At 53.6% G+C, this 11,972-nt stretch overlaps 1 protein-coding gene across 1 annotated transcript; it reads left to right on the top strand.

Moving 5' to 3' along the window:
• The first annotated feature begins 3,691 nt into the window (after nt 1-3,691).
• Nucleotides 3,692-5,607, top strand: KCNS2 (potassium voltage-gated channel modifier subfamily S member 2). Its single transcript, XM_039255487.1, has one exon. It carries the CDS (start codon nt 3,692-3,694, stop codon nt 5,123-5,125), a length of 1,434 nt encoding a protein of 477 aa, XP_039111418.1. The 3' UTR covers nt 5,126-5,607.
• Nucleotides 5,608-11,972: the final 6,365 nt, after the last annotated feature.

Raw genomic sequence — 11,972 nt, 5'->3', positions numbered from 1 at the left:
TGGGGGCATGTTGGGAGAGCTCCGTGGGCTGTGGAGGTGGTCAAGGGAGTGGCAGAGAGGGGGAGAGCGAAGGTGAATGGAAAAGAGGAAGGAGGAGGGGGGCTGGCGGGAGCAAGGTGCAGAGCCGAGATGGGTGAGAGCCCGGTGGGCCTGAGCAGGGCACAGGCCGGGTGGTCGTGGGTGTGGGAGAAACAAAGAGAAACAGAAGGCAGAGGGGGCTCTCTCTTTATGGGCCCATGGAGCGAAATCTCCCACGACCATAAAGGAAGAAGGAATGAGCAAGAACAAAAACAGACAGGAACAGAAGGAGGCAGGCAGATAAATAAAGCAGGGGAGGGAGGAGAACCCCGGAGTTATCAAACCCAAGCATTTCTCCGTGGGGGGAGGGAGCCCTCCAAATTCTGCATGGAGGAGAAGGTGATTTATACACTGAGCGAAACCAGGAGAAGAGTCAGGAATGAGGCCAAGGGAATGGGAGTGGCTGGGAATGGTGGCCACGTAGCAGACGCCACACAGACATGTGCTGCTGAAGCAGAAGGGGGCTGCGAGCATTGGGGCTGCCAGCAGCCAGGCAACACACGGTAACGATGACAGTGGAGGGCGAGAGAGCGAGCCCCTGGGCCCACAAAGCCGGCCCCGCAGGTGTTGCTGCGAAAGGCACCTGCAGCAGGGAGATCTCACGGCCGCCACCCCCAAGGTGTGGGAGGGGGTTGAAGAAGAGTGAAAGAGGCAGCAACACAGCGATTACGCATGTACTTACACACATGCACACACGCCCTCAGCAAGGGCTGGCACACCCTCAGAGGCACTCCTGTGAGGATAAAGGACACCCAGGGGCCTCCAGACTGCAAACCAGCCAGGTGCGGAGAGAGCCACACACTTCAAACGGTAGATCCAACAGAACTAGATAGGAGATGAGGGGTGCATACTCCAAATGCAGACCTTGACAGAAACAGAGATGGAGACAAAGACGACAAATGCCAGATTCCCTTTCTCCCTCCCTCCCTCTCTCTCTCTCTCTCTCTAACACACACATACACACACACACACACACACACACACACACACACACACCCCTCCCTAAAAGCATCAGACACAAGAGAAAGGAGGCTCAAATGGCCCTCACCACCCTGGTCACCCCCTCCCACATGTGCCTGCCTCCCTGGAATCCCCAGCCCTTGCAGAGCCTGCAGGGACATGGGTGTGGGTGTGGAGCCCTCTCAGCAGACAACACACCTGCACACACATCCCTCCCCACGTACCCAGAGGCAAGTGGCTGGCACAGGCATGGTCTCTGCTAAGTGAAGCCGGGCTTGGATCCAAGAACCCCCACACAGAGCCAGATCAAGGGTCTTTCCCAGGCCCTCCAGGGAGCCCCAAGGCACTGCAGCTCCATGGAGCACCTGTCTAACTGGGACAGCATTGCCAGACCCACATAAAGAAGGGATGTGCTTTCCACTGTGGCTGTGCTGGCTGCCCTGTGAGTCCTGAGCCACGCCACGAGGACTTTCCCCAGGACTTCTGACCCAGACCTGGAGACCCTACCTCTCTGCTAAGCTCACAAGGTGCTCCAGTCTTTGCATATGGGAACTATGAAAAGGCTGAAACACTAAGGGGAGGAGGCTCCCTAAGGATTGTGGGTCCATTTCTCAACTCAGGCCCAGCAAGCAGTGACTTAAGGAATAATCTTGGGAGACCAAGAGCTCAAATTTGGGTCACAAGTCTCCAGGGGAACGGGGACACAGATACTAAGCACATCTGCACAGTCCCCACTGTGTCCGTAGGCACACAGTTCTTGTTGTAATACACACAGACCTTGTCAGGGTTGTATTGAATACTACACTGATACAGCACGCAGTCACAGAGCTCACAGTCACCCGTTGTGACATGCTACACTGACATGCCCTAGGTTCCTTTGTTCTGACATACGGTACACATCTCCTCACCCTTCAGAGGTTCCATTTTTATCAAAACTGCACACACAGATACTGTAAAGTCCTACTGTCCTCAGACTACACACACACACACGCACGCACACGCACACACACACAAACACAGAGCTCCTTACTCCCCTCTAAAGCCTACACATCCCACTGGCCTGTACACACACGGTACCCACACAGAATTCCCCAAAAGAACTCCTTGACTCCCTCCCAGGAGGTGGGGCCTGCGCTCTGGCCCCTGGCAAGCTAAGGTGAACTGACCTCAGGCCTCCCTACACCTTTCTTCCCTCCCGTTGCCTTTCCCCAACCCCCACCCGCAGCTTCAGGAAACTTTTCATCAGGTCCCTAAAAGGAGAAACCTAGGATTCCTGGGGCCCTGCCCTTCCCCCAGACTCCTGCAAGCCGCCCCTCCTTCCCCTGCCGGTCACTTGCCCTGCACCCAGTGGGGAAAGGTCACCGTAGGCAGTCCCCTGCCTGCGCCCTGGGAGGAAGGATCGTGGCAGTAATAGCTGTCACCAAGGGATAGGAAAGGTGTCGGCCCTGCGTCGAGCCGCGGGCGCAAAGGGGTCGCCGTGACGCGCCGGAGGAGAGCGGAGAAGCTGAGGCGGCGGCGGCAGCTCCACCTCCGGAGTCTGGGGCGGCGGCCGCGCCCCGAGCTGGGGCGCGTGGAGCTGTCCGTTCAGCACCACCGCTCTGCGCTCCAGCGCAGGGCCAAGCCGAGGCGCACCGGCTCCGCTCCCGCTCCCGCAGGCGCCTGCGGCGCGGGCTGCTGTCTCTCTCGGGCGCAGAGGGGCATGCGGATCGAGAGAGGGGGGCTCTGCAAGCGTCGGGGCCACGCAGCCACCTGTGAGCCTCCCGCAACTGCGGGCGGCGGCAGCATCTCCGGCCGGAGACAGGAGGAGACGCTTGGCGGACCCCGCCCGCCGGCCCGCCGGGCGCACACACAGGCGCACACACACTGGCATCCGCGCGCACACGCACAGCTAGCCGGCAGCGGCGGCCGCAGCGATGCTAACAAGCAGGTCGGGGAAGTTTCCCGCCGGCCTCGGCCGCGGGCCCCCGTGCTTGCAGGTAAGCGCTTCCAGAACGCGCAGGGCGAGCCTGGGCAGCTCCACTGGGTAAGGCGCGGCGCACGCGGCTCCAGGGCACCGCGCCAGGCGGGCGGGGAGGCCCGGGGCGGGGGGCTAGGGGGCTCCAGTCCTGAGGGCTGGACGCAGGGGACGCCAGGCTGGCCCCCTACCCACAGCCCCGGCTTACAGACTCGAGCGGTGAATTTCCCCGCCCCCCTCCCCAAGCTGCGCGCCCCCCCACCCCCGGCCCAGCCCTGCCCGTGCGCATCCCAGGTACAGTCCCGCCTGTCTGCGGCGAGCGGGCGGGGGTGTTTCCTCGGCCTGCCCACGGACAAGGTCAGCTCTCTGAGCCGGGGGTGGGGGTGCGACCCCCACAAGCGTAAAGCGACCGACAGGACCCCCGGGATGGGGATAGAGGCGCAGCCATGCTACTGAAAACATACCTTCTCCTCCCAAACCTTTCCTTGGGAGGGAGCCAAACCCCACGGAACCTTCCCCCCATCCCAGTGCCCTTCAGCTCCCAGAGGCCCGCCTGGGGAGGACTGGGCTCGCCAGAGAGGGGTGGGGAGAAAAGAGAGGGGCGCCCGGGTCCTGAGCATCCCGCGCTCACAGGACGCCGTTTCCTCTGCCTGCAGGTGTAGCGCCCCCGCGCGGCACGGGCGGCCGGGCGTCTTCAGCATGACCCGCCAGAGCCTGTGGGACGTGTCGGAGGCCAACGTCGAAGATGGAGAGATCCGCATCAACGTAGGAGGCTTCAAGAGGCGGCTGCGCTCGCACACCCTGCTGCGCTTCCCTGAGACGCGCCTGGGCCGCCTGCTGCTCTGCCACTCGCGTGAGGCCATTCTGGAGCTCTGTGATGACTACGACGATGTCCAGCGTGAGTTCTACTTTGACCGCAACCCCGAGCTCTTCCCCTACGTGCTGCATTTCTACCACACTGGCAAGCTTCACGTCATGGCGGAGCTGTGCGTCTTCTCCTTCAGCCAGGAGATCGAGTACTGGGGCATAAACGAGTTCTTCATCGACTCCTGCTGCAGCTACAGCTACCATGGCCGCAAAGTGGAGCCTGAACAGGAGAAGTGGGATGAGCAGAGCGACCAGGAGAGCACCACGTCCTCCTTCGATGAGATTCTGGCCTTCTACAACGATGCTTCCAAGTTTGATGGGCAGCCGCTGGGCAACTTCCGCAGGCAGCTGTGGCTGGCGCTGGACAACCCTGGCTACTCGGTCTTGAGCAGGGTCTTCAGCATCTTGTCCATCCTGGTGGTGTTGGGGTCCATCATCACCATGTGCCTGAATAGCCTACCGGACTTCCAAATACCTGACAGCCAGGGCAGCCCTGGAGAGGACCCCAGGTTCGAAATTGTGGAGCACTTTGGTATCGCCTGGTTCACATTTGAGCTGGTGGCCAGGTTTGCTGTGGCCCCTGACTTCCTCAAGTTTTTCAAGAATGCCCTAAACCTTATTGACCTCATGTCCATTGTCCCCTTTTACATCACTCTGGTGGTGAATCTCGTGGTGGAGAGCACGCCTACCCTGGCCAACTTGGGCAGGGTGGCCCAGGTCCTGAGGCTGATGCGGATTTTCCGTATCTTAAAGCTGGCTAGACACTCCACTGGCCTCCGCTCCCTGGGGGCCACCCTCAAATACAGCTACAAAGAAGTAGGGCTGCTTTTGCTCTATCTCTCTGTGGGGATTTCCATCTTCTCCGTAGTGGCCTACACTATTGAAAAGGAGGAGAATGAGGGCCTGACCACCATCCCTGCCTGTTGGTGGTGGGCCACTGTCAGTATGACCACTGTGGGGTATGGGGATGTGGTCCCAGGAACGACCGCGGGGAAGCTGACCGCCTCTGCCTGCATCTTGGCTGGTATCCTGGTGGTGGTACTGCCCATCACTTTGATCTTCAACAAGTTCTCCCATTTTTATCGGCGCCAAAAGCAACTTGAGAGTGCCATGCGCAGCTGTGACTTTGGAGATGGAATGAAGGAGGTTCCTTCTGTCAACTTAAGGGACTACTATGCGCATAAAGTTAAATCCCTCATGGCAAGCCTGACAAACATGAGCAGGAGCTCACCAAGTGAACTAAGTTTAAATGATTCCCTACACTAGTCGAGAGGACTTGTCGTCCGCAAACCCACGTTGCTGAGCTGCCTCTTGTGCCTCTGGCACAGTCCGGGCACCTTAGGGTTATGGCGTAAGGAGTAGGCCCAGCCCCAAAGGGGAGAGATGCATGGGCTATGCACCCCAGGTTGCTTTTACAGTATTTAGAATCCTTTTTAGAGGGTGTTGTGTCAGACACCATGCCTTTGCACCCTTCAGTGAAATGACACTCACTGGTCTTTGCATCGTGGGCATAAAATGTTCATCTTTCTGCCAGATGAGTACCACCCAGAATGCTATTTTTTTTCTGTTTCTCGTGTACTTTCTTCCAGTGCTCGTGGCCCAGTATTGTCTGTGAGTTGTCTGTGCTCTTGTTTCTGAGGTTGTCACGTGAGTTCTGTACAAAAAGCCGCCACAACTCTGTCCAGTGGAAACACGTTGGTGAGGTCAGCAAGGATATGATGAGATTTTGCTCAGTCAGGCAAAAACAAAATCTCAGTTCTTTATCCACTGCTTTCATTTTGTTTTGATACTGAAACAAAGAATGTGAAGTTAAGCACATATGACCGGTGCAAGTCTGTGAGTTGTTTTTACAAATCATCTGTAACTCTGTGGCTTGCATGGGTACACTGGTCACCTTTAGAATGATGTACACTGATGTTCATCTCGTAAATGTCACTTTTGGAGAATGTTAGTTAGTTAAACATGTAGTGAAGGTTTGAGTATTTTTCCCAAAAAGAGAAGCATTAGGGACAGGGCTTCAGCTAAATGCAGGCTGAATTGCAGGATACCTGAAGACCTTCAAAGTCAGGCCTTCATTTTCCTACGGCGGCCATAGAGACATTTATTTCTGGCTGAGGTTCCTCATCTAGGCCCTTTGACCAAACTTTGCCGTGTCTTAGATCTAAGCATGTTTTTGAAATATTTATTTTTTAAGCTGTTTAGAAATAAGGTCATGTTGTCTTCCTCAACTCAAAAGAGTTTTACTGTTGTATTATCTCCCTGAGGCAAACATTATTGGGTTGCCAGCAAGGGCAGTGGCTTAGAAACTTTGTTGCCTGCTTTGGAAGCTCATAAAATGAGAGCCCTTTTATTTGCAAGCAGAACTTAGGTAATTTCGCTTCCAGGATACAGTATGTTATATAGGATGCTCTCATTGCCCTGGAGTTCCTGGTATGACATGGAAACCGGGCGGTGTGGACACGCATGAATGAAGGCTGTGTGGCTTACCCAGGACGGAGATACGGTAGTGCTTATTTCCAGTTCAACAGCCTTTTGTTGGGAGAGGGTGGGGGGAGGCCGGGAGCAAGGAAAGCGTTGTAAAATGAAACATTGTTACTTCTTAAAATGTCATATATAATGGCAAACTTCTAGAAAAGCTTACTGCTACTTCAAAGACCTTTACATTTCTACAATTGTGTTGAAGGTTGAGAACGCTTTCCTTCTCCACAATGCCCTCTCTCCTCTTCTTCGAAGAGGCACCTAGCACACAACATGCTGAAGGGAATTTTTGTGATGTAGTTCTGTGTTATCTTTCGGGTAGTCAGGTGGTTCGTCAGTGGGTTTTTGTTACTGTTTGGTCTTTGAAAAGGCTGCGGAATCCTCGGGTCTAAGCGAGGAGTAAGGCAGGCTTTTTATGCAAGTTTTGGGCCTTCTGATGGTTGAAGAAAGTACATACCTCAGGATCTTGTCAGAAGGCTTTGCTACTTATAGTTGCCATGGCTTCTACAAAGTGTGCAATTTTGTTGGGATGAGTGCACTTATACCTTTGAGTTCCAAGTTCAAATCCTTCTATCAGACTGGAGCCTCATGGGGTGGGGGGCGAGGAGACAGCCACCTCCTAGTGCCTGACAAGTTACTGTCTTCGTCTCTTTGTCAGAAGCAGCAGGAAAGGTGAGACGACTTAGGGGCACCTGGCCACCAAGTCAGAAGAGCGGGTTGTTTTTTAGCATTTGCACTAGGTTTGGCTTGTGTTTCCAGCACTGGATGGCAGAGAATTTATGAAATCATTCCCAGCTGCACTGAGGGCCAGGGGAGGGTACAAACTTGTCAGAACCGTTCAGTTTGGCAAGGATGATGGTACCAGGTCACTGAGCATGGTGTCCATGGTCACGGGCCATAAAGCTTGAGGAAAAGTTGAAACAGGGAAGGAGGCAGAATAACTCCGTCACTCTCCTGAGTATTTGTCTCAACAGGCAGGTTTTACCACCAAAAAAAGATACCCCTAGTGGTTACTCTTCGCAGATGCGAAAGCTGGAAAACTTGACTTTTCATTTTAGTAATGACTTGCATTTTTTTTTTGGTGCCTTTCATTGGGGGAATCCCAAAGTGCTTTAGAGACTGTCTTTTTAACATCTCTTGTACATATTTATACACTTGTACAGAATATCGCTGGGCCCATCCTGGAACTGCAGTCACTTCTGAGCATGAGAATGTCCTAATAGCATCAACTTCTCCAAGTGGTGGTTTCAGATAAGAGGGAGAGAGAACAACCCAGCTGGCTTGAACCCTGGAGTTCATTCCCACAAAGGATGGCACGTGACTGTGGCCCAGGAGAAAGAACCCTCCTCTCCTCCAGAGTACCACCAAGGGACAGAGTTCACAAGTGCTCCCAGTTGGGCTCTGACTGATACTAGATAACGTCTTTATGTAGCAGTTTCTTCTGGCCTCTGAAACTAATCAGGGAGGATCAGGTTAATTTTATGCTCTGTTTCTGGAGTTAAGAATATAACTATGAGGTGACATCTTTGGCCACCAAGCTGTCAGACTGACCCAAAAACCTCCTTTAGGGGGACCCAATAGAAGCTTCAGGTTGCTTATTTCCAGCTGTGGCTCAAGACCAGCTCCGTCTCAGCATTTCCAAGGCCATTGGGACAAATATATGGGCCGGGCTCTTCTCAAAACATATGTGATGAGCATTTCAAAAGTGCCAGTTGGGAAGTGACACTGTGTCTTTATTGCATGGGTATTGGTTATAGATTTGTCTTTTCTGCCAAAGGCCCTCATTTCCTGGGTTTGTTCCTGAGGAGGGGCATGTGGTAATGCCAAGCTGATTTGTAGCTCCTAAGGTAGTAATTGGTATTTAATATTTGGGTTTGTTATTTCTACTTCTCTTAGTACTCAAATAATTGAACTACCTGCTAATTCTTGCCTCATTTCAAAGAAAATTATTTGTTCTGCACTTTGGGATAGCAGTGATCTGTACAGGCTGTGTGTTATCTACTTGAAGGCTTAACTGGTATTTCCTGTATGTTTTAACAGCATGACTTGTTACAGAGTTGTAATTTTCAAAATTGAGAACGCTGTATTTGCGATGTCAGTTTTAACACTCATTAACACACTACTGTGCAAGCATTAACACAGGGCCTGCTGAACCATTATGTCTGGTGGCTGCACTTTAGTCTCCGTGCCTCGACTCGGGAGTGAGAAGGGTCACTGACGCACTCAGGACTCCAGCCCCGGAGATTAAATAGAAAAAGATTATTTATGCTTCCTTAAGGCACTTCAATTATGTATGCAGTGGCAAAACCACAGGGGTGTTTGGCATTGGGGACTGGACTTCCTAGGAAAGGCTAGGCTTGTTGAGCATTTGTTGGGAGGGAAGAGCTGTAATTTATTCATTGCAGGCATATAGAGGTGACACCCTTTTCCCCAGGATCTGGAGCCTCCAGCCTGCTTTGTGGAAGGGATGGCCATTTATTCTTGGAGCCCTCGTGAAACAGACAGCCCTTGCAGGACGATCCATCCCCTTCTGCCCGGTCTTGCTCAGCACTACTGATGGGGGCCTGCCAATGCCAGCTCCTTGCCCCCCAGGGGGCCCTTGTCTCTGCTGCTGCCATACTTCCCTGACAGTCACTTGGGTCCTGGGTGACCTGAGTGCCCTGGCTGGTTTGGTGTGAATATTGCTGGGTGATACATAGTCCCAGCCCTCAGGACCTACCTAACCTGGTAGTAGTGCCTTAGACCACGAGCTGTTGCAAAGGCCACGGTGAATCTGTAGGAAGTTCTCTGAGCTCTACTCTCAGTTTTGCCTTCAATTCTATGATCTTACACATCATTTGGCCTTTCTGAGCCTCACATCTCACTGCTGCAAAGTGAGAGGGTTGGATTAGATCATCCTTAAAAGCCCTGGCCGATTTTCCGTCACATTGTAGAAACCGAATTTCTACAGGCCCCTCTACGTCCACGTAAGAGCAGGGAGCAGGTCCTGATGCCCTCAACTTCTTTCTTTTTTTTTTTTTTTTTTAATGTTTTATTTATTTTTGAGAGAGAGAGGCAGCTTGAGCAGGGGAAGGTCAGAGAGAGAGACACACACAGAATCCGAAGCAGGCTCCAGGCTCTGAGCTGGCTGTCAGCACAGAGCCTGATGCGGGACTCGAACCCACAATCCGCGAGATCATGACCTGAGCTGAAGTCGGACGCCCAACCGACTGAGCCACCCAGGCGCCGCACCCTCAACTTATTTCTAAGCAGAGCAGAGGGGCTGCTCACAAACCTGTTTGCCCTCATTTCTCTCTTCAGTAGCCAGCCACGATGGATACCAGCGACAAGGATACCAGAGGAATGTTGGGAGGGGGGGCGGTCTATGCCAGGTGAATAGAGTTTTAACAGGACCCACAGGTGTCTCCTTTGGGTTTTAAACTATTTACACCTAGTCTTATTTCTGCTATTGAACAAATCATAGGACAGAAAGGAAAATCACATGGATCCCATTTGGCTTCAGGGCTCTTTGCCATTTATGTTTGCTCCCTTTGTAAAGCAGGGTGGACGCCCCCCCCCCACCCTGTTCCCAGGAGGTCCCGGGGCCCCTAAGTGCAGCCAGAGCAGATGGATCACCCCTATCGGCACTTAATTCTCACTGAGGAGCAGAGGTGCCTGCAGGTGACTTCTGCATAATGTGCGGAAGAGTGTGCTGCAGGCTGTGTTAACCTGCTTCCGGTCTCACATCTCATGGCAGTGGCTGAGGAAGGGTGCTGAGGGCCCCGCGCGTGGCACTGAGAAGGCACTATCGGTCTCCACAGGGGGCTGTAGTGGGTGTCCTCCCTCCAGCAGGGGTAGAAATGGATGTTCAGGGATATTCTGGGGCCAGGATCCCTTGCATCTTGAAAACAAACACCTCCTCTGTGGGAAAGAACTTACACACTGTGCTCGCGTGGTTATTATCTCCTCTCATTTTTAGGGGAACTTTTAACTAGCATTTCTACCCCAGGACCTTATCTGGGTGTTACGTCCAATTGCTACTCTAGGTCTGAAACTCTGCAACATTTTCCTCTTTCTGTGACCTCATTTGTCAATCTTATCATCCTCCTGGCTAAATTCTCCAAAGCAAATGATTGTGTCTGCAGGTGATAAGCTGACGCTTTTAGTAGAAGGTACATACGAATGAGGCCTCAAAGACATGGCCAAGGGGACAGAGATACAGCTGGGGAAAGGGGGCGGGTGTGCCTCGGAGCAGATGCAAGTTCCCACAGAAGGAATAAGGGAGAGAAAGAAGGCAGGGAAAAGAGGAAACACACAAGAGGGTACAGAGGAGGGGGTGAAGGAAAGAAAAGGCATAGGAGACTGAAGGGAAAGAGCAGACGGAAAATTAGGGAGACTAGGAGACGCTAAGTTTGATGTAGTCATTTTAGGCCTGAATTTGTTTTATTCCCAGTCAATGCAGCCTGCTCTTAGCCCACCAGTGGCCTCCTGGGAGGTGACCAGTGCTGGGGTCCCCCCCACCCTGATCTACCTGGCGCCTCCACTGCTCGCCTCCACCGAAGGGGTGCACGGTCTGGCAGAACAGACGTGGAAGCTACAAAAAGCGTTTTGGATGAGGAGGGCAGTGAGGACACAAGGAAAGCAGTAACTGTTTCCCTCTGAAGATGGGGCTTCTGGGGCCCAGGTGTTAGCCAGGCAGAGGCGGCCGGGGGGGTCTGAAATGGAGAGACGAGGGGAAGCGAATGGAAGAAACCTCTGTGAACAGGGACCCACACAAGCACAGACTGGGAGGCCCACACAGGCCGGCGTGAGGGAGTCTGAGCGGCTGAGAAGCAGCGCAGCGCAGACCAGCCCCGGCGTAAAGGCTGAAAGAGCTTGAGCTTCATTCTTTGGTCACTGGGGTGGGACATCTGACCAAGTCAGTGCTGTCGAAACAGGACTCTGGCAGCAGCTGGGAGGTGTGGAGAGGCCGGGTGACCTATTTGAGGTCAGATGGGGGGGGATTGACAGGAAGGGGTGGAGCGGGTTGCCGGGGTGGTCGGCTCCGCGGGACTCAGTCAATGACTGGATGTGGAGAGGGTGGCTGGGACGGCTGGGTGTTTGGCTTGGTTGGTGATGGGGTAGATGGTGGTGTCACCAAGAGAGACAGGGAACCCTTGGATCTATCCCTGAGGCTCAGTGGTGTTGCCTGAGTGGCTGGGGGCGTGCAAATCGAGGTGTGCAGGGGGGAGTCTGGGACAGGACTCCTCAGCTGAGAGAGGAGGCCGTGGGGGAGATAGCCCAGGAAGGGTACAGAGAGGTCCCTGCACCAGACCAGCATCTGATGGACAGCCACAGGGATGAGTGAGGCCCAGGGCCTTGCATTCCTCTGCTGGCCCATGAAAGCTGTCATCTTATCTCCTTCTTTTCCCCGGAGAAACTCCCGGCGGGTGATCTCTGCTGGCAGCCTCAGCGGTCCTCTCCATCCATTTCCTTGTTTTATCTCTGCAATTGGCGTCTGTTCCTCCCACTCTCTTCCAACTGCTCTTTTGCAGATCACCAGTGCTCTTCTGATAGCTAAATTCAGTGGACCTTCCTTAGCTCTCAGATTGCCCCAAATTCTACCCACCTAGGCCAACCTTGAAGTTCTTTGTACTCCCTCCTCTGTTACTTTTCG

Source organism: Hyaena hyaena, unplaced genomic scaffold (genome assembly GCF_003009895.1).
Source record: "Hyaena hyaena isolate Hyena2069 unplaced genomic scaffold, ASM300989v1 scaffold_533, whole genome shotgun sequence".
Lineage (NCBI taxonomy): Eukaryota > Metazoa > Chordata > Mammalia > Carnivora > Hyaenidae > Hyaena > Hyaena hyaena.
Note: the sequence above shows the minus strand (reverse complement) of the source record. Positions and strands in the feature narration are given on the sequence as shown.

Excerpts from the sequence above, each read along its gene's own strand:
- KCNS2 (XM_039255487.1), top strand. The coding sequence starts at position 3,692 with ATGACCCGCCAGAGCCTGTGGGACGTGTCGGAGGCCAACGTCGAAGAT.